This window comes from Crocodylus siamensis, chromosome 2, assembly GCF_052110815.1.
Source record: "Crocodylus siamensis isolate JL-2025a chromosome 2, ASM5211081v1, whole genome shotgun sequence".
NCBI lineage: Eukaryota > Metazoa > Chordata > Crocodylia > Crocodylidae > Crocodylus > Crocodylus siamensis.
In genome coordinates, this window is record NC_143396.1 from 274,545,255 (window position 1) to 274,567,878 (window position 22,624).

Sequence of the window (22,624 nt, forward strand, 5' to 3'; positions counted from 1 at the left end):
TGTAGTGCCTTATTTTCAACTTTTACCTATCCCTCCATGTATTTCAGATCTCTTTTAAAAATAGCTTCCTGTTACTCCTTTTATTGGTTTCAGGAGTACAGTTTTGCTAATTGGTTCTTTTGCATAGAGTTCTGTCATAATCATTCAGAACTCTTTGCCAGCACATTAAATTCCTCCTTTCATAAAACCTTCATTAGCCAAATACAGAATCTAATTTTATACATTTAAATACAGGTGCTTATTTGTTAGGTAATTGGAGCAGAATATGAGGCTCCTGCAGTCAAGGATGAGAGATTCTTTATAGTTTTGTTATTTAAAAATAATTGTTTCTACATTTTAATATCAAAACTAAAGTGAAAAGGGGATTCAATAGAAGATCTCCATAAGCAGGATTTGGACGCAAGGAATAGTGTCTTGGAGCAAAGGCCAACACTCACCCAAGAAATGGTGACATCCCCTCTTCATCCATCTGATCTAATGGTTAAATGAATTGGTTTCCTGGGGATAGGACCATAGCACAAAAATAAAATGAGGGTCCATACGAGGTTGTGCATAGTACCTGGATTGTCTTACCTGGTCCTATGGATTGGTCACCTTTCCAAAAACTGATCCTTGAGCTGTTTTTTTCGTGCCTAAGAGAGAATGTGTTTCTAGTATAGCCTTTTAATTTTCTGTGTTAAACTGTGTCCCTTTTTAACTATAACTGACCATAACAACTCTCTCTTTCTGGACTACACAAACCTTGGGGTTGAATTTGTAAGTCTTTAGTCAGTTCACTTGCTCTAACAAACACCTACTCCTTAGTCAGCATTTGAAAGCATTAAGAGTTTTGCGTCTGCTACTGGCAGTGCTGCAGTCTCTTAATTTCTAAAGCCATTCAAGTACATCAGACTCTTGATGAATTTGAGTACATCAAATGATGTTTTTTCCCTTAATTTTCTCAGCTGTGGTGAGCAACCATGCTAATATGGGTTTGTCCATATCTGGATTTTCCATCTCAAATGATTCTGTTACCTAATTCATTCCTTTTTTAATTATTCTTCCTTTGTGTTAACTTTTGTGCATTTTAATCAGCTTATTTAAAAGTGAAAGGTTTTGTTTTCTCTTTAATTGTTTGGTTTTTCTCATCTCCCCTGAATTTTGCCCTGGTATTTAAAAATTCTGATACCTTATTTGAAGGACTTAAAGTTAAAATAGAAATAGTTATGAAAAAATATGGTTCTGCTCAATTCAGGAGTAAGGTATTGCCAATTAATGCATTTATTAGCTTGGAAAATAGCTTGCATCCTGTGGTGGAAAAAGTGACACATGGGGTCAGGGGCGCACAGCAGTCTTCTCATAATTGTTGTAAAATGGGAAAAATATGAAACAAACACTTTTTTTGTCTGAGGGTTAGAAATATGCTTAGAATAAGATATTTCATTGCTATGTTAAATAGGAAATTTGAGGCTTGGAAGGGATGTTTCATTCAGAATTGACCTCACTTGATAGGCCAAAAATTTCAGTGTGAGGTAACTCCTGCCAGGGATTTACCTTTTCTGGAGAATTCAGTTAGGTTGTTAGGCATTGACTGTTCCATCCAATGGAGATACTCTATCAAGAAAGAAGAGTTGAAAACAGTAATGAACACTGATGAAGGCAAGTGCTTTGTAGTGCAATTTAAGTAGTCCTGCACAAAGAAGCCCCCAAAGGAGCCTGCTTAATAAGGAACTTAACTGAAAAAATTAATGTACAAACCAGTTGAGGTAGGAGAAGCAGATATTCTGGATCCACTTGCTTGAAACATTTTTGAATTTGGATGGTAAAAATTGTAGTATAGAGTATTAGCAGAGCCTTTCTCCAAAATGTGCTCGAAACTCTCAAGGTGAAGAGGAGAGGACTGTTAGAGATTCAGTCAAATACAAATGTACGTATGCCATCCAGCACAGACAGAACTTACATGATTCCATGGACTGAGATTGGCAGCAAGTGCTCTAATGACAAGCTCTGTGGCCAGATGCCAACTCTGACTCAAGCCTTAGAGAGTAGATGGATTATTCTGAGAAAAGCTGTCTTACCATTCTCTAAGAAGCTTAATCATATTTGATAAGGTAGTGTCTGACAGTAGACGCTAGTGAAGTTCATGAAGATAAAGACCACTTACATGGGTAAAGACTGCCATTTTATCTAAGCTGCAAGAGAAGTTAACTTATTCCAGGATGAATACTGTGCCAGAGAACATGAGAGAGAAAATCCTTTCAGACTCTTCCATGCTAATCCACCTACTCCTCTTCATCTTCTGGGGAAGACGGATGCTGAGCCTTAAAATTCTGGGCATTCTTGAGGCTGAGGTCCAAATGTTCAGATTTTAGGATCCTTCTTCACTTCCCCTGTGCCCATGGCTTCTCCAAAATATGGAGTGTCCTCTGCAGAATATGACTGTTCCTGCCCCACCACATGGGAGATCTGGGTTCAAGTCCCAGCTGAGGTGACTTGGGGTGAGTGAGATAACAAGAAGCAAATCTTGCAGTGGAAAGGGGCCATTGTCTTCTCCCCCCCTATATCCCCCTCCAGGTACTAAGGCCCTATATTTCCTTGTCATTTGACATTTTGCATTTTGTGCCTTTTAATATTTCACCAACCTGTATTGTTTGTTCTGCTGTTTGTGTTTTATATTTTGTTAACCCTGTTTTTTGTCAGTGATTGTAAGTGTCTAACCTTTGTTGAATCCTGCCCCCTTGGGGCATTGTAGTGTCTACTATACCCTCTGATTTATGCCTGTTATGTTCCCAGTATTAAAAGGTATATAGTTAAGTCCCCATTGGTGGTCTGGCTCTGCTCTATAGGGGGGGGGAGAGTCCCTACACCTCCCACAGCACTTGTGCACCTGCTTTGATCCCTTCAACTGGAGAGGGGGTACCTCTTGGAGTACCACCTGGGTTACATTCAGTTGCTGAATGATGACAGGAGATTGCATCTACTTCAGTGCTTCTCACCTGTGCAAAGCTTTCTTGGATGTTCCAAAACTTCGGATTCCCCTCAGCTAGGCACTACTTGCACCAGAAACAAAACTTGTCTCATGTTATATCCCTATTGTGACTGCTGCTCTGGACACCACCATCTACTTTACTGTGTCCTAACAGAGCATCTAACCTCCCTATTGTTGGACTCAAAATCTTTGCATCTCTGCTGCTGTAATTAACGGCCACAGGGGCAGACATGCAAGAGGTAAAATGGGAGTTGATGTAGAAGACGAGGTGCAGCACAGTCAGAGAAGAGAAATGCATTTAGGTGAGGTGAGGGAACCCATGAAACCATGCAGTTGGTCAAACTTTGCTGTAGTCTTAATTTTTAGTGTGATGTAAAACTGAATTTCACTTTGACTAAGTGGGAAAAGCCAGACTTATTTACACTATTCTGTTCTCAATTTCTCTCATGAAAATAAGAATTACTGTATTTACTTGAATTAGAAGATGATCCTGATTATAAGAGGACCCCCAATAATTAGATTCTATATATGGAAAATTGTCTTGCCTTGAGTTTGTCCCCTTCCCACTGCTATAGGAGGGAAAATCAATCTGGGAAGTCAGGTACAGGTTTCCCTCGATTTTATGCGGTACATGCATTCCCAGAGAGCAGCTCATAAATCGAATTTGCATAAATTGAACCCAGTTTACAATGAAACAGATAGGGATGTGTCCCCACAGCAGTGAGGGAATGAGGGAGTGAAACTGAGGTTGGGGCCAGGGGAGTAGCAGGGAAAGGGTCAGTGGTGCAGCCCAGTAGCTGCAAGCAGGCGGCATCTGCTGCTCCCAGGGCTGCAGCAGGGGCAGCACCAGGCTCTTCAAGGTGCTCGGGGTAGGTGGCATACCCGCTCACCCCACTGCTCTGCTTCTCCTCACTCACCTCACCCCGATGCCTGCAGCCACTGGGCTGCACAGTGCCCTGAATCCCCTGGCACAGTGCAGCCCAGCAGCTGCAAGCAAGCAGCGTCTACCAATCGCAGGGGTGGGCAGCAGCCTGCAGCAGGACGAGAGCAGGCTAGAGCTGGCAACAGCACCAGGCTCTTCCCAGCACTTGGCAGCAGTGCTAAGAGGGCAGGTTGTCAGGGGTCTATGGTGAACTTTGGGGTGGCAGCAGCCCCCCTCCCATTGCTGCAGCCCATCCCAAGCACCAGGAAGAGCCTGGTACCACTGCCAGCCCCAGCCCCCTTTTGTCCTGCTGCAGGCAGCAGTCCACCCCTGATGCAGCCCTGGGAGTGGCGGATGCCACGTGCTTGCAGCCGCTAGGCTGTACTATGCTTGGGGGTTCAGGGCAAAGTGTAGCCAGCTGGCATCAGCCGCTGCTAGGGCTGCTGCAGCAGGGGCTGCAGCTGCTAGGCTACACCATCCATGGGGGTTTGGGACACGGTCCCTCAGGGGGAGCAGAGTCCTGGGGGTTTGGGGCACCACGCAGCCCAGCGGCTGCAAGCCATTAGCATCAGCCACTCCCAGAGCAGCTGCAATGAGTGGTTTCCTGGCCCCATGGCCCTTTCCCTTCCCCCTCGCCTCTGCTTACGGTCCTTTCCCCTCCCCTCACAAACTCGCAGATCTAACTGCTTGGGGGAGGGGGGAGCGTGCCTATGCTGGTTGCATAACAGTGAATTTACCTCACATATAATACATTTCACGTATAAAAAGGGTCATTGCATAAGAACAAATTTGCATAAATCAAACCCACATACATCAAGGGAGACCTGTAGCCCCTTTGCCCTCTGCCCCTCAACTTCTTCCTCCTGCAGCCCCTTCTTACTGTCAGATCCTGCTCTCCCTGACCACATGGTAGTGAGAGGCAAATCTGAAAACTAACCTTGAAATTAAACATGGCTGTAGCAATTTCCATATAGTACCCATACACTTAATTCATCCAGAATTGACAGATGTTACTTTTTTAACTGCTGCCAGTTTTAGTACAGGAAAACTCTGTCAGTGCACTTTTTGGCATCATTTTGGCACCTATTTCTATGTAGTACAAACTATGCATGTTATTAGTCCAAAGCCAAAGGCTCCTAAATTACCATGTAGTTCATTGTGCTGGGCCCCAGCAGAGTAGACAGCACTTCAAGCCACAGTGACCCCACAGCTAAGTACTGCTCAGTATGGATGTGTACTCTAGATGTCCCTTCCTACCCCCTTCCCCACCCCCAATGATTCATGTGCTAATTACCCCACTCGTGACAGGAACTGGGTGTTCTTGTCATGAGACCTGGGATGCCCCAAAAATGTATATGCAGTGCCTCCCCATGACTTTGAAAAAGAGTCGGTGGTGAGGGGGACTGCACTTAATGAGCATTACCATATGTCTTATTCAGATGAGTTGAAGTAATCTATCTGTGGTAGCTTCCCATCAGCATGATGCGGGCCATGTATTTTAGCCATGCTCCGTGTTGGCTGCATATAATCAATGGCATATAGTTGGTTTCTGTTGTTGAGCACATGCAGCTTTTGGCAGCAGTTTAATGATGGTGTATTTAGAGAGTTTTCCTTGTATGTGATTACAAGACAAGGGGCTTTTCTTTTCCTTATGCTGATTTGATGGGGAGGGGAAGAGGCAGAAGGCAGGGGAGTGGAGAAACCACCTTTTATTCAAGTAAATGTGCTTTACTCTATAAAGGTTGTATTCCCTTGGTTCAGGAGAGTCTTGTGTTGGTAAGATCTTATATCTGGGTATAATCTGTGTGGTGCTGTACAAAACTTTGCACATAGTCTTTCTCCCTAAGAGTTTACAATTTAGAGTGGACTGACGCCACTTGGCAGAGTTTATAGTTGGTCAGAGCATAATCCAGTCAGAAGGCAGAGCGTATCATAGTTTAATAGACTTGGCTTTTGATGGTCTTTGCATTGTGGACATAAATTTTCATATTGGCTAAAATATTCACAAATTCTAAAGCATTTCCTATAATTTTTAGTTACCTTGGAAGACCAGAAGAATGTAGTTCCAGGTATTGTGTATTATGCTGACTGTTGCTCTTTTTCCCCCACCTTCTTGACAGACCTTCCCTGAACAAATGTTGATAGTTTAGGATGATGCTGTTAGACTTTAAGCCATTTCCATTATATTTAAAATGGCTTTTAGTACAAAGATGAGCATAATAATGTATGTATTTCTGTGAACAACAAAGAGAAAAAAGAAATAATCTTAAAACTAATTGCTTCAAATAAATGCTGGCAAATTTAAAATCTTACATGGTTAAGAAATGTTTACGTGTTGTATCCCTTTAACAAAATGTTAAGTTATTTAAAAATGAAAGTTTAAAAAACTGTTATTTTACATTTTATGCATTTTTCCTCACATTTCTTTCAAGTTATACAGTAAAAATCAAATGCTAGTTTCACTTAAATGCAGTGAAGGGTTCGGGTTGTTAGTGTTGCAAGGCTTGGATTTCAAACACCTGAAGCTCATGTTTTATTTATAAACAAATATTATGAATGGAAATTTTTTTTAAAAACTGGATCTAATTTTTTTCCCAGCTTGTACTTCAAGTTAAATATTAAGGTGTCTTCATTTCAGCTTAGACTATACAGGAAAGAATAAGATGTAAATTCAGAATTTTATCTTAATAGAAAACTTTGCAAAATTTTCCATGAAGTGTCCGTGTAATTACTTGCTCGTTTTTTTTTTTAATGTATTTGGCCTGACTAATTGAGAGGCTGATCTGTGAAAGGTGATGTCTCTCACTAGAGTTTTATTCTAGTATGTGGTAACATCCCTATAGATTAAAGATGTGTAAATGAACAGCTTTTGAAAACTAGCATTGAAGAAAGGTGCTGCCCTTCTCATGGAGTGAAATAATATAGCAACGTATGCTTTATGAGAACTTTTCTTGATGATTTGGTGAGTTTATTTTTAAAAGAAACTATAGCTAAAATTTTGCTATTTCAGTACAAATAAATGTATCTACTGCACTAGACAGTTTATACATGCATTTTCTTTGCATATAACATGAAAATGGCATCAACAGAGGAATAATCATGGGTATTAAGTCTTCTCTGTTCAAGCTTTTTTGTCAAGATAAGTTTGTTTGAGGCTTTGCTAATGTGAGCGTGCAGAAAAAAAGGAGTTTTTGCTCAAGTTCCTGATGAATGGAGGCACAAGGAAAAGCAGACAAATGTAGAAGCTTAATACACAGTGACAGGCACACAGAAACCGCTTTTCATTTGCAGTTTTTTAGTGTCATTTTAAGTTGTCGCTCTTAGCCAATCAGACTTCTCCTGGTTGCTGACATCACTAACTAGCCAGTTCCCTCCAGCTGCAGAGAGCTTCAGTTTCTGTCTCTCTTTTTTTAAACTAAAATGGAGGCTGGTTTCTTGCCTTAAGGAGTACATTGCCTTTCCTGCTGAAGCCTAGATGTTGACATGTAATAAAGCTGGCAGCAGGATGGTGGTTGATGCAGCCAACTCCAATGGGCCGTTCCAGCCTGTGGCCCTTTTGCATATTAGAGGTGAGTTACTGTGTGTGTGTGTGTGTTAGTGAATTGTAACCCTCTTTGGCTAGCTAATAAATGGCTATTGTGATTCTCAGATAAGGAAAGCAGGAAGTCCTTTGTAACAGAATCCATTTCATTTTGATGTAGACCGAGTAAAACTGTGGGAATATAGAAATCATTTTTACGTGAAATGCTGTTAGAAGGATTGAAGAAGTCGGAGAAGCATTGCATTCATAGTTAAAAGCAGGTTTTGCTGCTTTCTCCTGTGACTCTCCCATCCCCCTTTCAGGCTGTGCTGATGTCAAAGGATGTGAAGTCATTACCCCAGAAAGGTATTGAGTGTGGGGGGCAGGGCAGAGCTAAGTTATCGGTTCACAGTTTGTGTAACATTAATGTTTGTGCTGCAAAGCTTTTCCTGTGAGAACAAATTAGAACTCCTTAAAAACCACTACACTCCATAGCTGAATGTGGAAGACATTAGAAAAATACCAAGCATTAATAATGCATAAATAATGAAAATATCTGGTATATATTTGGAAAGCATTTCTTAGAAGTGATTTTTTTTTTACTTTGTTCAAAAATTGGCGTTTGAAATTTGAATCGAATGTTCTACAAAATTTACAAAAACATTGAGATTCATAGAATTAAGAATACTTCCTAATTTTACACTTTGCAAAAATTCTAATTAAAATAAATCTTAGCATACTTTTTTAGGGGAAAATATATATCACTTCTTGCAACTGCTGAAGTCCTACGCTGATGCATGTCTGTCTTTTAAGCTGTAAATAATGCCCCCCCTCCCCCAAACTCTTAACTGTTTATTTAAAGTGAGTTGTTCTGTTTTTAATGTCTGTCGTTCATTGCATTTTTCTTTTATAACTTTTTCATGAGATCAAACTCTTCAAGTTGGCCTCAACATATCGTATAAGAATTGTATTTAGGCTGTATCAAAAAACAGATGAATATTTCATTAGGTACTTCATTACCTAATTTCCCCATCTTTCTCTAACATAAGGTAAAATTATTCAAAAGTACATCTCCAAACAAAATGTAATTCAGAAACATACTATATGCAGCTCCTTTTATTAAGAACCTGTTATGAAAATTGTTAAAAAGCTTCTTTTTTTTTTGAAGCAATTTAGAGAGATCAGAATTCCTTGGGGTATCTTTTTAAAAACAGTTATATTCCCCATCTGTCTGAAGTGCAATTGAGTGTGTCATGGTAACATGGAAAGTTGGCCTGTGTGAAGAAAAAATATCCCACAAATCTGAGCCCATGATCAAGGGAACTCAGTCTCAAAGGACTGAACTACAGGCAGGGTTCCAGTTTAAAGGCTGGATGTTCTGGTACCTCGGGTTCTAAAAGAACTTTTTGGGAATTCAGATGTGGAAAGTTTTTATTGAATAAACTTGGGTTAAAATGAATACATTGTAGACAATAGCTGAGGTATTACTTTGAAATTCCTTGCCTCATGCCCTTTCAGCACTACCATAATACAAATGGAGGCCAATCTGTCATGCACATCTCAGTGTTAGAAAATGTTTTAGCTTAGTGTTGCCAAATTTTAAATTTTCAGTGTGCTTCCAGATTTTGTATGGGTAAAAAATTAGACTATGGTGTGTGTTCTTCTTTTTGGAGGGGGCAGAGAGGGGTTTGCAAGAGGCTATCACATCTTTAAAAGGACAGCTGAAATGCTGGCACTTGAGAGAGAATATTATTTCAGTGTTTGGTACTGAAACCTGGAGAAGATCTTAGGCACTAGAGAAAAATGGACAGGGTGTGGGGCTTAATGTTGTGGGGAGCAAGTGGATATCAGCAACTCTTGACAGGCCGCTGGCTTAATAGCCATGATGCATCCACAGTGGATGGCTAAGCATAGGATATATGTAAATCCTTCTGTGCTTAGACTATATATTAGTAGTATAATTTTATATTTAATATTTATAACAATATTATGTGTTTTAATATATTTTTTTATAATAATCAGCAGTGAATTCTAGGTGCCAAACCCAAAGAGGCTGAATATTCCTGTGCCTAAAAGCTAAGATAACTAGGGAGTGAAGTGATGATGCTTATCGTACGCATAAGAGAACACTACCTGGGAAATGGGAGATCTGGGTTCTTGGCCCTTCTCAGCCTAAGGAGATTCCTATCCTAAGCATTTTTATGTAGGTTTTATGTGTACTCTTTTCCCCCCTGCCCCCCCCCCCCAACCCACACTCAAGAGTGTCCTCATCACTCTTCTGTAGAGTTAGGTTCCCTTTTACCTGCTCTTTTCTTACTGTTTGAATCCTGTATTTTCTTCCCAGTCATCTAGCTTTGACAATAAGGTTGGAGACTTTCTTCATCCCAGTCTTGTTTTTAATTGAATAGTTAAGACCACTCTCCTGGGAGTGTGGGAGATGTGGGATTTAATATACTCAAATTGATGAAGGCCTGGAACCCAGGGCTGTCACTGCCTGCATGAGTGGTGTAACTGTGAGGTTATTGTCCAAAAAGTGTGTGGTGATGTACTTTTTAATTAAAATTGCTGTGAATACTGAATGGACTGTCACAAGGTTGGTATTGGGCATGGTCTAAGCTTGACTACTGAACTTGGGGGACTTGGGCACAAAGGGCACTTTTACATGTGCTCTGGGGGTTGGCGGGCAGCGTTTTACTTAGAGCATCTCTGAGCCACTCTAATTAAAGTGCTGCAGCGTCTCATGTGTCAATGTCCTCACACTTAAATAGTGGCAGGGGCTTTTGAACTAAAGCTCGTTTGACGAGCTTTAGTTCAAGTGCCCCTGCCATCATTTTGAAGTGTGTGGACACTGATACACGAGGTGCAGAGGTTGGCTGGAGCACAGTAATTACCACACTCCAGCAGACTCGATTTAATTGAGTCTGCTTCAACACACTAATTACAGTGCATTGGAGCAGCTGCCACACTAATGTACAGGCACTCAAACGTACCTAGTTTGTGGCCCCTAAATAGCTTCTAAGTGTGAGGTGCCTAAATATTCTGCTCAGTCATGGTGGAAACATGTCTGGGTTCACAGAGCACCTGAACTCGAGCACCTGTGAGCTTCAGGTGCCAAATTGGTTAGGTGACTTTGTGAAATGCTTTCTTGGATTTAGATGGGTAGTTCTACCTAAGTGTTGTCTGGGTACCTGTGTCCTTTTTACTTTTCTCTTGATCTGACCCTGCATGTTTGTCCTGAAACCTAATGAGAAGTAAGTAAATACCAGCATTGAGACAAACAGGGAAAATCACACCTTTGTCTCTGTTTTTATCAATTTTGTTGCAGACGCAAGGCTATGTTGGAGTCCATTTGAATTTAATGGGGAAATTTTTTGTTGGAGGTTAACCTTATTTTTAAAAGTGAAATTTTAGACTTTTGCTCTAAAAATTTAAAGAATGTGTTTTTTGTACCAGGTCTGTGGCTATTCTGTCGCAGAAATAATTTATCATGTAGTTTGATTAGGATCATATGTAATTCTTCAGTCTGTGGATGTAGTCTTTCTAATCTTTAGTTCAAACTCATTGCATTGACCTATTGTATATTGCGATTCCAATTAGCCCATTCTGAGGCCACTAATTAGGCTATAACATTGTCAGCCTAGCCTTGCTCACTTTTGGGCACATCTATTCAATGTGTGAAAGAGAGATGAGCAGGATTTGTTCAAAAATGAAAAACTACTGTCTCAAATACTATACATTTGTACTTGATATGCAGGATTTTTTTTTTAAATTCCTCTCTCTTGGCAGGAGTTGAAACCTTGTTTTCCTGAGACTGCAGACAGATTCACTCTTTCAGTTGCTTACAACTTTGCAAAACAGTAGCACAGTTACTCTAAAACTAGACTCTGGTAGCTTGTTTCAGCGCCCTGTGGATAATAGAGAAACTGCCAAAATTATGTTGATTTATATTTCTGTTGCTTACACCTTAGCCAGGTAGCAAGAGGGAAGAGCAATAGTTATTCAAAGAGCAGGAAGGTCCAAGAATAGACAAGTGTGTGTTGAGTGGGTCTGAACAGACAAGGATCCTTCTCCCTCATACCCCCCCATTCTTTTTTTTTTAGCTAAGAACTTAGCAAAGACATTTGCCTCTCAGTTCCATTTCCTTAACTATTCAAGGTGCATATCCCTGAAGGATGCATACTACAGAAAGGTTGAGATACTTGATAGAGCTCCAGGTTGCAACTAAGAGCAAAGGGAAATACAAATACTATCTACCTGAAGTTTGTAGGGAAAGGGTGTGTTATCTTCATTAGGATGCCCCTTGGGCTTGCTGTTGAGTTCTTTTGCAGCCGCTAAGTCAGATTTTTCATGGAAACTTCAGCCTTTTGAATTTTGGTTGGAATTAGAAAGACATTTTTAAATTTCCAGCTGAATGACCTTAGCAAAATACTTTGTCGTTTGTAGGTTACTTCTTGGTTAAATTTTGACTAAATGGATTATGTTCCTATGAACTATTTCAGTGGGGAACTGGTATAATATTTTCAACTATCTTAATAGCTACTTTTTTAAATTAGGTGTCTGCTAAGCATTTTAAGTGTAGAGAAAGCAAAAATAAAGTGTGGGAGTCCTTATTTCCTTGAACACAGTACCAGAAATTTTTGTAAAAAATATTTTAAGATTAAAAAAATAACATAAACTTTCCATACTTGGTGGTGTAAAAAAATATTTGTATTGGAGAGAAGCAGTGTTTAAAGCTAGCTGCTGCTTTCTTCTTTTTCTTTTTTTAATAAATAGCTTAAATACATATTAAAGAAACTAGGAAAATGAGTTCCTATTTCCTCCATTTGCAAATTGCAGCCTGTCTCTGTTAGTCTTTTCCATCTACTTCAGGGTAAGAGCTTGTGTACAGCCAATTACCATGGAACAGCTGACATGTGATACAGCACAACCTCTTTTTAGCCCAGAGTAGACTGTTTGTGTAGCCATTCCCACTGAGGGCAGGCATATTGGAAAAATTGTAGATCTCTCTTCTCAATGCAAGCATGGCCTACCAGCTGCCACTGATGTAGGGGGAGGAAGGAGAGACACTTTAAACAGTTTCCGTTGTAGATGCAGCTTTCTCTGCCCAGACTTTTTTTTTCTTCGTGAAGTAATATTCTACTGTGAGGCTATCACTGTGGAACTGCAGCTAGTAGTTCAAGTGATAAGGTTAGTATAAAGCCAAAGCACAAACATTTTTACCACTGCATTGTCTAATCTACTTTTGCTGTATCAGTAGCAATGCAAGCATTAGCGTAGACATTGCCTCAGTGGTCTGTAGTCTCTGTGGTTTTACATTGTCTCTCCATGTTTTCAAGAGGTTTTGTTGAGATAGTGAAAACTGTGAAGGAGGATGGAAACTGTAAGGTTTAGTGAGTCTAACACTTGCAGGTTTTTTTCCCCTAGAGTTTCCATTTTGAGCCTGCTGAAGCACTCTGTTCTAAATGCTTAATTCCTTCCACTCCCAGGGTAGCAACAAGTTTTGAAAGATTTTGTGTAATGTTTTCCTGTCCTGTGTCCACCCCCTCCCCCCACCTACGTTTAGGTTTTGTGAAAGATACTTTGACAAATACAATAGTCTCTACAGAAGAGATGCAGGATTGGTAACAGCAACATTGACTTCCCCTTTTTATTGTTTTGCCATTATGTTTAGTCTTGAGTTCAGGCACCATTTATAGGCGAGAAGGTAAATATTCTTTTAATTTTTCTTGTGCTTTCCTGTACAACGTTTTGGAAAGAGTGCCAGTGGAAATGGTGATCTGGCAAGGAACGCTCAGATAGAATATGTGGCCTTGTAGTTTGGTACAGAGGTGACATACAAGTGTTGACATTGGGACAGGGGATGGGAACAGCTCTGCGCCACTGCCAGGTGCTGGCTCTGACTATGCTGCAGCCCTACGCCCTACTTGGGGCAGAAATTGTGGTGTCACTGTGACCCCTGCTGCTGCCAGGCCCTGGCTCTGGCTGGCCACAGCCCCGTGCCACACTGTCATTGTGCAGGGGGGGAGGTACTTGCCCCCTGATGCATTGCCAATGTTTTGGTAGCTTCAAATATCCCTAGTCAAGATCTGGAATCTCATTATGTTTGGTGCTATGTAAACCAGCATTTCCAAAACTTGATACCACGCTTTTTCTGAATTACAATTGGTGGCGCAGTTTGCTCTTGTTACCTGAAAAGGGGATAGGGAGGTGTGTGTACAGGCACACTTTTTTCAAAACATATAACTTTTTGCATTCCTCTGCCAGGGGAAATCATACCAGTGCTGAAAAGTACTGTTAAAAAAATTACACCAAAATATCTTCTTCTTTTTAAGCAAAGGATAGTCTCTATACCAGTGGTTCTCAGCTGGCCTTACCCCCTTCACAACTTTTCTGAATTTGGTATCCCACGGGAACATCACTGAGGGTGCAGACAGAAGTGACAACATTCGCCTGATCTGGCCACAAAAAGCGTTTTATAGCTGTGACCAAACACAAATGCACGGCTTCAAAAATGGCGAATTGGGTGAAAATGTGACCTGTCACTGCAGGAGATATCAGATAAAGATGTTACAAAATATAGTGTCTTCTGTAACTTGTGTGTGCGTGGAGCTCCCAGCCTGTCACTGTTTTCACAATGGGAGTGGGGGAGAAAGGGACCAGAGGGAGTTCAGTCTGGGGGGTTTCAGCCCCCCCCCAGAGGGTAGGGCAGGTGTATTGCAGCCTGCCTTAAGTGGGGGGGTCTCCAGTTCACCCACCCCACCCTTCAGCACGAGCTGGGGAGCCCCAAGAATGAGCTCCCTCCGCTGCCTTTCTCTTCTCGCATGCTGAAAACAGCGAGCATTGGCAGAGAGCCTGGCTGTTGCTATGGGAACCTGGCTGCAAGCTCTCAGCACATCTAGATTCCCCTCCCCCCTGGAGCCAGCAGTGAACTTCTGTTTGGTCCGGGGTAAAGTAACCCAGAACGCTTTGCAAAAATCGTTCTCAGTTACAGCTGGGAGCTGCACTTCTGTCTGCACCCTCAGATCTCAATTCAAAAAGGCATGGAGGGGCAAGGCTTGAGGTTAAAAAGGCTGAGAATCGCTGACTTAGCTTCTGCCACTTTAGGGTGGTCGGGACAGGCCCTCATCCTACCATGCCTTGTTCTTTCCACTGTCTTCCCTCTCCTAAACCCTGCCCTGTACCTCTGGGGGCAAGTAGCATTACCATATGTCCAGGTTTTCCCAGACGTAGCCTCTTTTTCCATTCTCCCATCTCTGTTCAGGCTGTTTTTTAAAACATCAATAAATGTCCAGGATTTTGCTCTGCTCAGTATTGAAGTTTGTCCCAGCACTTCCTGGCTTGCCCCAGCAAGAAGCTGATTGGAGGCAGGAGCATCATGTGCATCTGCGTGTGGGCCTGGGAAGGCCAGGGTTTGGGGACTGTCGGGGTTGTGGGGGGCGGGGGTGTCAGTCAGGGGTGTGTGAAAGGATGGGTGTGCAAGGGGTCCTGGGTGCCTGCTGGTGCTGGGTGAATCTGTCTGGGTGCTGGGGCTGCAGCAGGGCAGATAGGTGGGGAGGTGTCTGCCCTCCCACAGGGGAAGGGTGGGGGCGGGCGGGGGGTTCTTCGTGGGCAGTGGGGGGGGACCAGTGCTGTGGGTCTGGAGTGCAGGGCATTGGCAGGGCTGGGGAGCAAGGGGCTGCAGGTCAGGATTGAGGGGCACCGGCAGGGCTGGGGGAGCTGTGGCTTGGGAGTGAGGGGCACCAGGGCTGCAGAGGACTGTGGGTTGGGAGCATAGGGCACAGGCAGGGCCAGGAAGCTGTGGGTCATCTCTTTTTGTCTCTGAGGGGTATCGGCAGGGACGGGGGGGCAGGGGTTAGGAGTGAGGGACAGCAGCAGGGCTGGGGGGCTTTGGCTTGGGAGTGAGGGGCAGGGCATGGGCATATCATTGTCTCATCCCCCCCTCCTCCAGTCCTATTACCACCGCCCCTCACAGGTGTCCTCTTGATTAAAACTGGAAATACGGTAACCCTAGGAGCAAAGGCAGCCCCTGCTTCTGAGGCTGCTCCTGCATGCTGGCTACCACTCCCACAGCCCCTCCTGCTGCCCCTGGGAGCAGTGGAGGGGATGAGCTGGGCTCAAAAGCAGAGTTTCCTCTGCAGCTGCCTGCTCACAGCAGAGCCACACTGCTTGGAATGGGAGTTGGGGGAGCTGGCACAGGAGCTGGTTGAGGGCAGGAGAAGGCAGCAGCAGCAGTGGCTGCAGTCCCTTGAGGAGCAGTTGTAGGTGCCACTGTAGTAGCTGGGGCTAAGAAGAATTTTGCAGCACTGCTACAGGACAGCTTTTGGGAGGTGCTGATATTAATCTGCCAGTGTTCAAATGGCATCCACTCTTTGCTGATCTCAGAGGTAGGGACAGTTTTTTTTTTTTAAACTGATCTCAAGGTAATATGTGATCTCCATAACTCTTAGGCGATCCAAAGGAAACACGTGTTTTCTAGATGATATGAAAAGTAATATTTACATATTTTTATATTGCTGTTTTTATTTAAAAAAAAAATTAAATCATATCTTGGGATCCCTTGCAGTAGATACATATAGGAAGTATCATATGAGAGAACTATTATGCTAGCTAGCTAATCTTTCAGAGTTGATGTATGTAAGTTCTTTTAAAGAAAAATATTACCATGTTTCAAGAAATCCTAAATCCTGGTGTTTATTTAAAAGTATGTTGACACTTAATAGGATATGCTTCTGTTTCACCAAAATAGTTCACCTGGAGGCAGGCATGGGCAATGCCCGGCACTTGTGCCGATTAGTGACACACGAAGACATTTACCTTGGCATGCCAAGAGGTGTCTGGGGGGAGGAGCTGTGGGCAGGCTGGCCTACTTGGCTCATTGGGGAGGCAGAAGACAGAGGAGGGTGGGGACTGGGTAGGAAGTGGGTGTTGAGGCTCTGTGGGCTCGGGCCATGGCTGGTGGGCAGGCAAGTGGGGGCACCTAGCAGCACCCAAGTTCAAACCCAGCCTGGCCCACGCAGCTCCACGGGGATGGGCTGCAGCCACCTTGCCTGTAAGGGGATGCCACCTGGCTGGGGCAGGACATCAGCCTTGGGAAAGGTTCCTGGCTCACCCTCCCTGCGCACTGGGCACAGCACAAGCAGGACAAAGCTGCCCCTGGTGCAAGGGCCTAGCTGTGGGAGCCCTCTGGGCCCCAGGAATACCTGCCACAGCTGCCCTAACCTGCCTGGGCCCCAGCATTGCCCACCCACAGCTCCCCTCCAGGGACTCGGGCTAGGGCTAGTGCTGTGGAGGCCCACTGGACTGCAAGCTCCTAGCCGGCTCAGCCCTGAACACCACCTGCGGCGGCTGTTCTTGAGACCTGGGGGGCAGGGGGCTCCTGTGGCCAGGCTCTTGTATCGGGGTGGCCTTGCCCTGCTTGTGCTGTGCCCCAGCACATGGAGAGGCTGAGCCAGGAGCCCCCTCGAGCCCAGCATCTTACCCTAGCTACGTGGCATCCCCTTGCGGGCAGGGTGGCTATGGCCCATCCCTGCAAAGCTGTACAGGCCAGGCCTCACTTTGCATGCTGCTGGGTGACCCTGCCTGCCCCCACAGCCAGTCTGCTGGGCCTCGGGGCAGCCCCCACTTCCCACCTGGCCCCTGCCCTACACTGGCTAGCCTGTCTGGATCAGCCTGCCTGCAGCGCCTTCCCCTGCACATGCTTCTTCCTGCATCACCTGGACCCTGCGCTGAGTGCCCAGCATTTGGTACTCTGGTGCTGCCCCTGCCTGGGTGGGACAGGACCCTCCTCCCAACCCTGGGCCTGGGCTCTCTCCGCTCCAGGACCATCGGAGAGACCTGAGCACCCCTGGTAGCTGCTTCTGGGGTATTGCTGCCTCCCTCTGCTGGATACTGCCTGGATCAGCAGGCTTGAGCCATGGCTGGTAACTATGGGAGATGTGGGTGGCAAGGGGCACCCTGTCCTCTTTCTCTTTCCTTTTTTTTCTCTCTTCTCTTTCTTCCTCTCTCTTTTTCTTATTTTCTTTTTTTCTCTCTCTTTTGTCTCTGCTTCTGTTTTCTTTCTTTTCTCTTTCTCTTTTTCTTTACCTCTTTTTCTCTCTTCTCTTTCTCTTTTTTCTCTTTCTCTCGCTCGCTCTCTCTCTCTCACTCTCTCTCTTTTTCTTTTAACTTTCTCCCATCACAACATGCTTAACAAAAAAGAACACACAAGAACAGAAGTAGTATATGAAGCTTTATTTATTATCACCAGGTTTAGAATTTTTGTAAAACCTGGTATTTACCATTTTTTAAAAAGCAGCAACATCTTTTATTATTATTAACTATATTAATCTGCAGTCCTGCTAAGTACCCCCTGTCCCGGTTTTGTTTTTCTGGCATGCCAGCACTCTGGTGCCTTACAAGATAGACATTGCGAGGTTTATTGGTGCACTGTCCAAAAACATTGCCTACCCCTGCCTTGAGGCATTCAAAGAGCAGACGCATTTAAATTTAAGCAGGATTTGTGTCATTGTGTTCATTTAATTTTGCTCTGTCATCTGCCTTAACCAATCTATACTCTTTTGCATTATTATCAGGAATCCTTGTTTTCTCTGATTAAAAAAAATTACAAATTGTTTGATAAAAATGCAAATTCTTTGCTAAAAACCCCCAAATCCACAATTAGCATGTAACACCACTATGTATATAGCCTGCAGGGAGCTCTTTGCAAAAATGGAAAAAGTGCATGTTTCTCCGTTAAAAGGAGAAATATGCATTTTTCTCAGTTAAAAGGAAAAATCCACATTTTTTTCATGAGAAATGGAAAACCCAGATCCCTGATTATAACTGGGTAGCAGTTTCATGTAATGAAGAGGGTTAATAGCTTAAGTGCACTGATTCAAGGTTAAAGCCTTGCAAACATGTGGTTGAGCAAGGTGTTAAATGATGCACATAAATGCATAGCACAGTAGCTGAGTATTAGTGTTGACAGCCACCCAGCTGAATGCGTCATCTGCTTCTCATGTTGGGGAACTGGCTCCTTGTTTTAAAAATCTTACCAATAGAGTGCAATAAATATGATTTTTGTTGTTTTGAGGGGGTTTTGTTTGTTTGTTTGGGGTTTGTTTATTTTGGGGGGTTGGGGGTTTTTTTTGGGGGGGGGGGGGGTCTGTGCATTTGTTTTTAAAACAGATACCTGAGAACAGTATCTCTGAAATAGGTCTACACATTGCTTTTAGTTTTCTCCTCTTATGTACTGGAGCATAAATTGAATCCAGTTTATTTTTATTATAATACTGGCTCTGAGGGCAGTTTCTGTGATCTGAAGAACCACTCTGCTATTTTAAAATTGCAATGTATTTCTTTAAAATATTACAGTTTGGAGATCTAATTTATTATTCCAGTCAGTATTTACCTTGTCAGCTTTGATCTGAAACTTAGTAAAAAAAAATTCCTCTACCAATTTATTTGTCATGTGATATCAGATGCACTCCTTCATTACTATGTATATAAGTGTCTGATCCAAGAATACTGATGACTGTTGCCAGAGATTGTCAGCAGTCACCAAGAAAAGCCATAAGCTGGTTTAAAACATTTTGGGAATGTTTTAAATGTGTGAATTACATTACTTAACGTTTTTTAGTTTAAAGAGTCAGGAATTTAGAATTCGAATATAATGTATAATGTAGGTCCACTGTTAAAGATTATTCTGTCTCTGTCTTGGAAGAGATGAGCACCATTTCTTATTTCAAAATGTTAAGAAATTAAAGGACTGCTTCTGCTTAACATTTAAATAAAAAGCTACTGCACCTGCATTGATGGTATGTAAGCATTTGACTATTATACAATATTAATTTTCAGTTATTTATAATATGTTCATAGAAATATTTGGTCAGAAAAGAAAAATCTGCATATACAAAAATGGTGGCAACTGTCAATCCTCCTGGATCATGGTGTATGCATGAAAGTCACCCAGACCTTTGATGCATATGCCTGGGAAGGAACTTTTTTAGAGGAGTGGAGGCTATATAAAAAAATCATCCTCTTTTAAAGTTTTTTTTTTTTTTTTTTAATAGTTTTGAATTTTTAAGCATATAGTAAACTTCTATGTTGGTCCAGCCTAGCATTGCTTCTGACAACATAAAGCTGAACTTTCCTGGTAGGACTCATACCAGTATATTCACTTAATATACTGGGCTATAATATTAGTCTGTTTAGGCACATTTCAGCTGTATTTTAATGAAGCATGCCAATTCCATTTCTGATTCAGTGGCTATAAAATAGTATTTGTAAGTGCTGCTCCTACCTCTAAGTAAGTGGATTCAGAGAGACTAATTGCTTAATTGTTGTAGCTCTTGAGAGAGCTTTACTGTACTAGTTGAAAATGTTTGTTAAATTATGAATATATAACTTCTGTAATCTTTATAGTATAGGCAGTGGTAATGTAAGAGAGATGTAGCTGTGATGGTCCAGAAATTATGCAAGAGGCAAGGATTTCTTAGGGTGGTATCTTTTCTGTTGGACTGACTGTGTAGTTGGGATAGAGGTAGATAAGCTTCCAAATGCAAGACATTCTGCATCATGTCATAAAGAATGTCTTGCATTTGAAAAGGTTTATTAACCAACTGTGTAGTTTGAGATAAAGACATTACCCTAAGAAATCCTTGCCTTTAGTATATATAGTAATATAAGTAACAGGGAATTCTTTTTAGGAAAACACTGACTTGAATATTGTTTCATTCAGCTCCTTACATCTGTATGTCTGTTCCAAACACCTTTTGAAAACAAATTCATTAACAGTTTTGCAGTTTCTACAGAATTATGTTGGGGGCTTTTTAAAAGCTGAATATATATCATTTGTAAAGAAATAATACTCATCTAAAAAATAAATGTGTGCATTAATTTTATCTTAGGAATGACTTCCATATAGCAGGTACTCCATTACCATTTGTATGGTCTTGAAAGAGGAGGGGTGTTTTTTTTTTTTTAATTCTATTTACCGATTTATATGAAAAGTATATTTTCAATTTTGACTTTAAAGTCAAATATTAATAAATAATGTACAAAAGTATAATGGCTAATAACTGTTGATCTTGTATGAGCGATGCATGGGCAGAACTTACATGTGTGCAAGCTATAATTTAAATATTTTTATGTAGTATTTTACTAAACCTGGCTTGTCCAACATACGGCCTGCTGAGCCATTTTCTGAGGCCCGAGGTGCTGCGATGGGAAACAAAAGTAAACACTATTTACTTGCATTCCCACCCCTTGTTCCCACTCCCAGCCCCTCAGCAGGTGACTGGCGAGCATGGACTATGAGGTAGTTGGCTGCCTGGTGACTGCTGACCCTCTTCACAGGGGGAGCAGGGCCCCTCTCTCAGCTCCCCCAACTGTAGCCATGAAGGCCAGGCTGGGTGAGCTCGTACCAGACGGGTCCCAGGGGCCCCCTCTGCACCCATCACGCAGCTCCTTTAAGCCCCACGCCAGGGGCGGTGCGCGCTGCATCGGCAGGGAAGGGACGGGGCAGCACGGTCTGGTGCGGGCATGAGTGCACAACTGTGAAACATGGTTGCCCAGCTGTTAGCGGGGCCTTGTCCCTGGGCGGGATGCTATGGAGCCCATGTGGGGGTGCCACATGCGTGCACGTGCTCATGAGGAGAAAGCACAAGGTCACACTAGCACCTTCCTCCCCCTCCTCCTCCTCCTCCTCCTCCTCCTCCTCTATGGGAGCCGAGGGCGAGGAGGGAGGTGGGCTGCATGCGCGTGGCTGTATGTGAAGTCCGGGCTCCTCGTCCCCAGTGGAGCCGTCCAGCGTCCAGAGACGCTGCTTCTCCTTCTCACTGCTGGAGGCCAACAGCTGGTTGCTCCTCCACAGCTTCCTCTACCTGATGCTGTGTGCCCAGGTGTCCCAGGGCAAGCCTGCATTATGCTGCTTTCATTCATTGAGAAGTGAGTAGAAGCAAAAGTGTTTATTTTAGTCAAGTGTTTGGTATTATTTCATTGTTGCTTTTATACTGTTTTTGTTTTGGATTTTAAACCACATTTCCAGACCCATTTCATTGTTACTTCAGACAACTTCATTGATGTCAGAGGTCACGTGATATCACTTCTTGATGTGATACTGCTTCCTGTGAGGTCTTTGAATATGACTTGCCAGCCCACTGGGTGATTAAAAAGTTCATGATCCGGCCCCACATTCAAAAAGGTTGGACACCCCTGTACTAAACAGTGTGAAATTTCAAGGTGCAGAATTACACTTGAGGGCCAGAGTCCCATACCCATGACTGCCTTTTTGGCAGTGAATGGGCTCTTTTCCAGTTTGAATAACTTCTGAAACCAGCACCAAGCTTTTTTTGGTTTATTCCTATTAGCTTGCCTTATTCAGTTACGTGCATCTAAATCATCTATAGCTATTTATAAGCATTCCTACTGTTTAAATCTATTATGGCCTAATCGTTTTCAGCCAGAAAAAAAGGTTGACAAGTATCCTAGTTCACTAGGAAAATCTATTAATTCTCTTGGGTGTACTGAATCGCAGGTGACTAAGACTGAAACTGAACAGAACTTGGGTTGCAGTAATCTCTAGAAAGAATATTGCTAGTTCTGACCATTCAAAAATCAAGTGTCATAAATCATGAAATTTGGCTTAAAACCTTTGTTTTAAAAATAATACTTTCTGGATTTTGTTTCGTCTATGGCCTTTGAGGATTCATTTTTTTCCAGCTTTGCTTCAGAATCAGGACGACTAAACTTTTGTCAGTGAAAGAAAATTCTCACATAATTAATTGCATGACTCCATGATCAATGAAATGCCAAATATTACAAAAATATAATTCTGTGCTGAAATCAGTTGCTAAAATTTATATTGAGGTAGCTGACTTCCTCATCTAGGGTAAGAAGGGAGTAACAAACATTGCATAATTGTAAATGAGGAAGCTAGGGGGTTTTGTTCAAGTGGGGAGAAAGCATGGCCTTTCTATGTTAAGGCCTTGTACAGAAAGTACCGCATTCAAGTCTCCAAGTGCCATTAACTTTTGAAAATACTTATATTCCTAAGTGAATTTGGTGGAGGGGCGAAACAAATTACCAGGTTCCACTCCTGCTTGTGGCTTGTCAGTTCATCTCTCTGCTTCCTTTCTAACAGGAGTTTTGTGATGAACCTCAATTGCCAGAACTCCCTGATGCTGCCTGTTCACCCTTACTTCCAAAAGTTTCCTATGTCCTCAGGATGAGTCTC

General features: G+C 42.6%; 1 protein-coding gene across 4 annotated transcripts in view; it reads left to right on the top strand.

Moving 5' to 3' along the window:
- Nucleotides 1-22,624, top strand: part of PPP2R5C (protein phosphatase 2 regulatory subunit B'gamma) — a 149,580-nt gene that overhangs the window by 37,171 nt on the left and 89,785 nt on the right. The window contains exon 1 of one of the 4 annotated variants that reach the window (XM_090034042.1): nt 7,269-7,459. The exons of the other annotated variants lie outside the window; for them this stretch is intronic. Coding sequence (XP_089890168.1) covers nt 7,366-7,459 — 94 coding nt within the window. The 5' untranslated portion in view covers nt 7,269-7,365. Of the gene's footprint in view, nt 1-7,268; nt 7,460-22,624 lie in introns of those variants that run through there. 4 annotated transcript variants of the gene reach the window in all.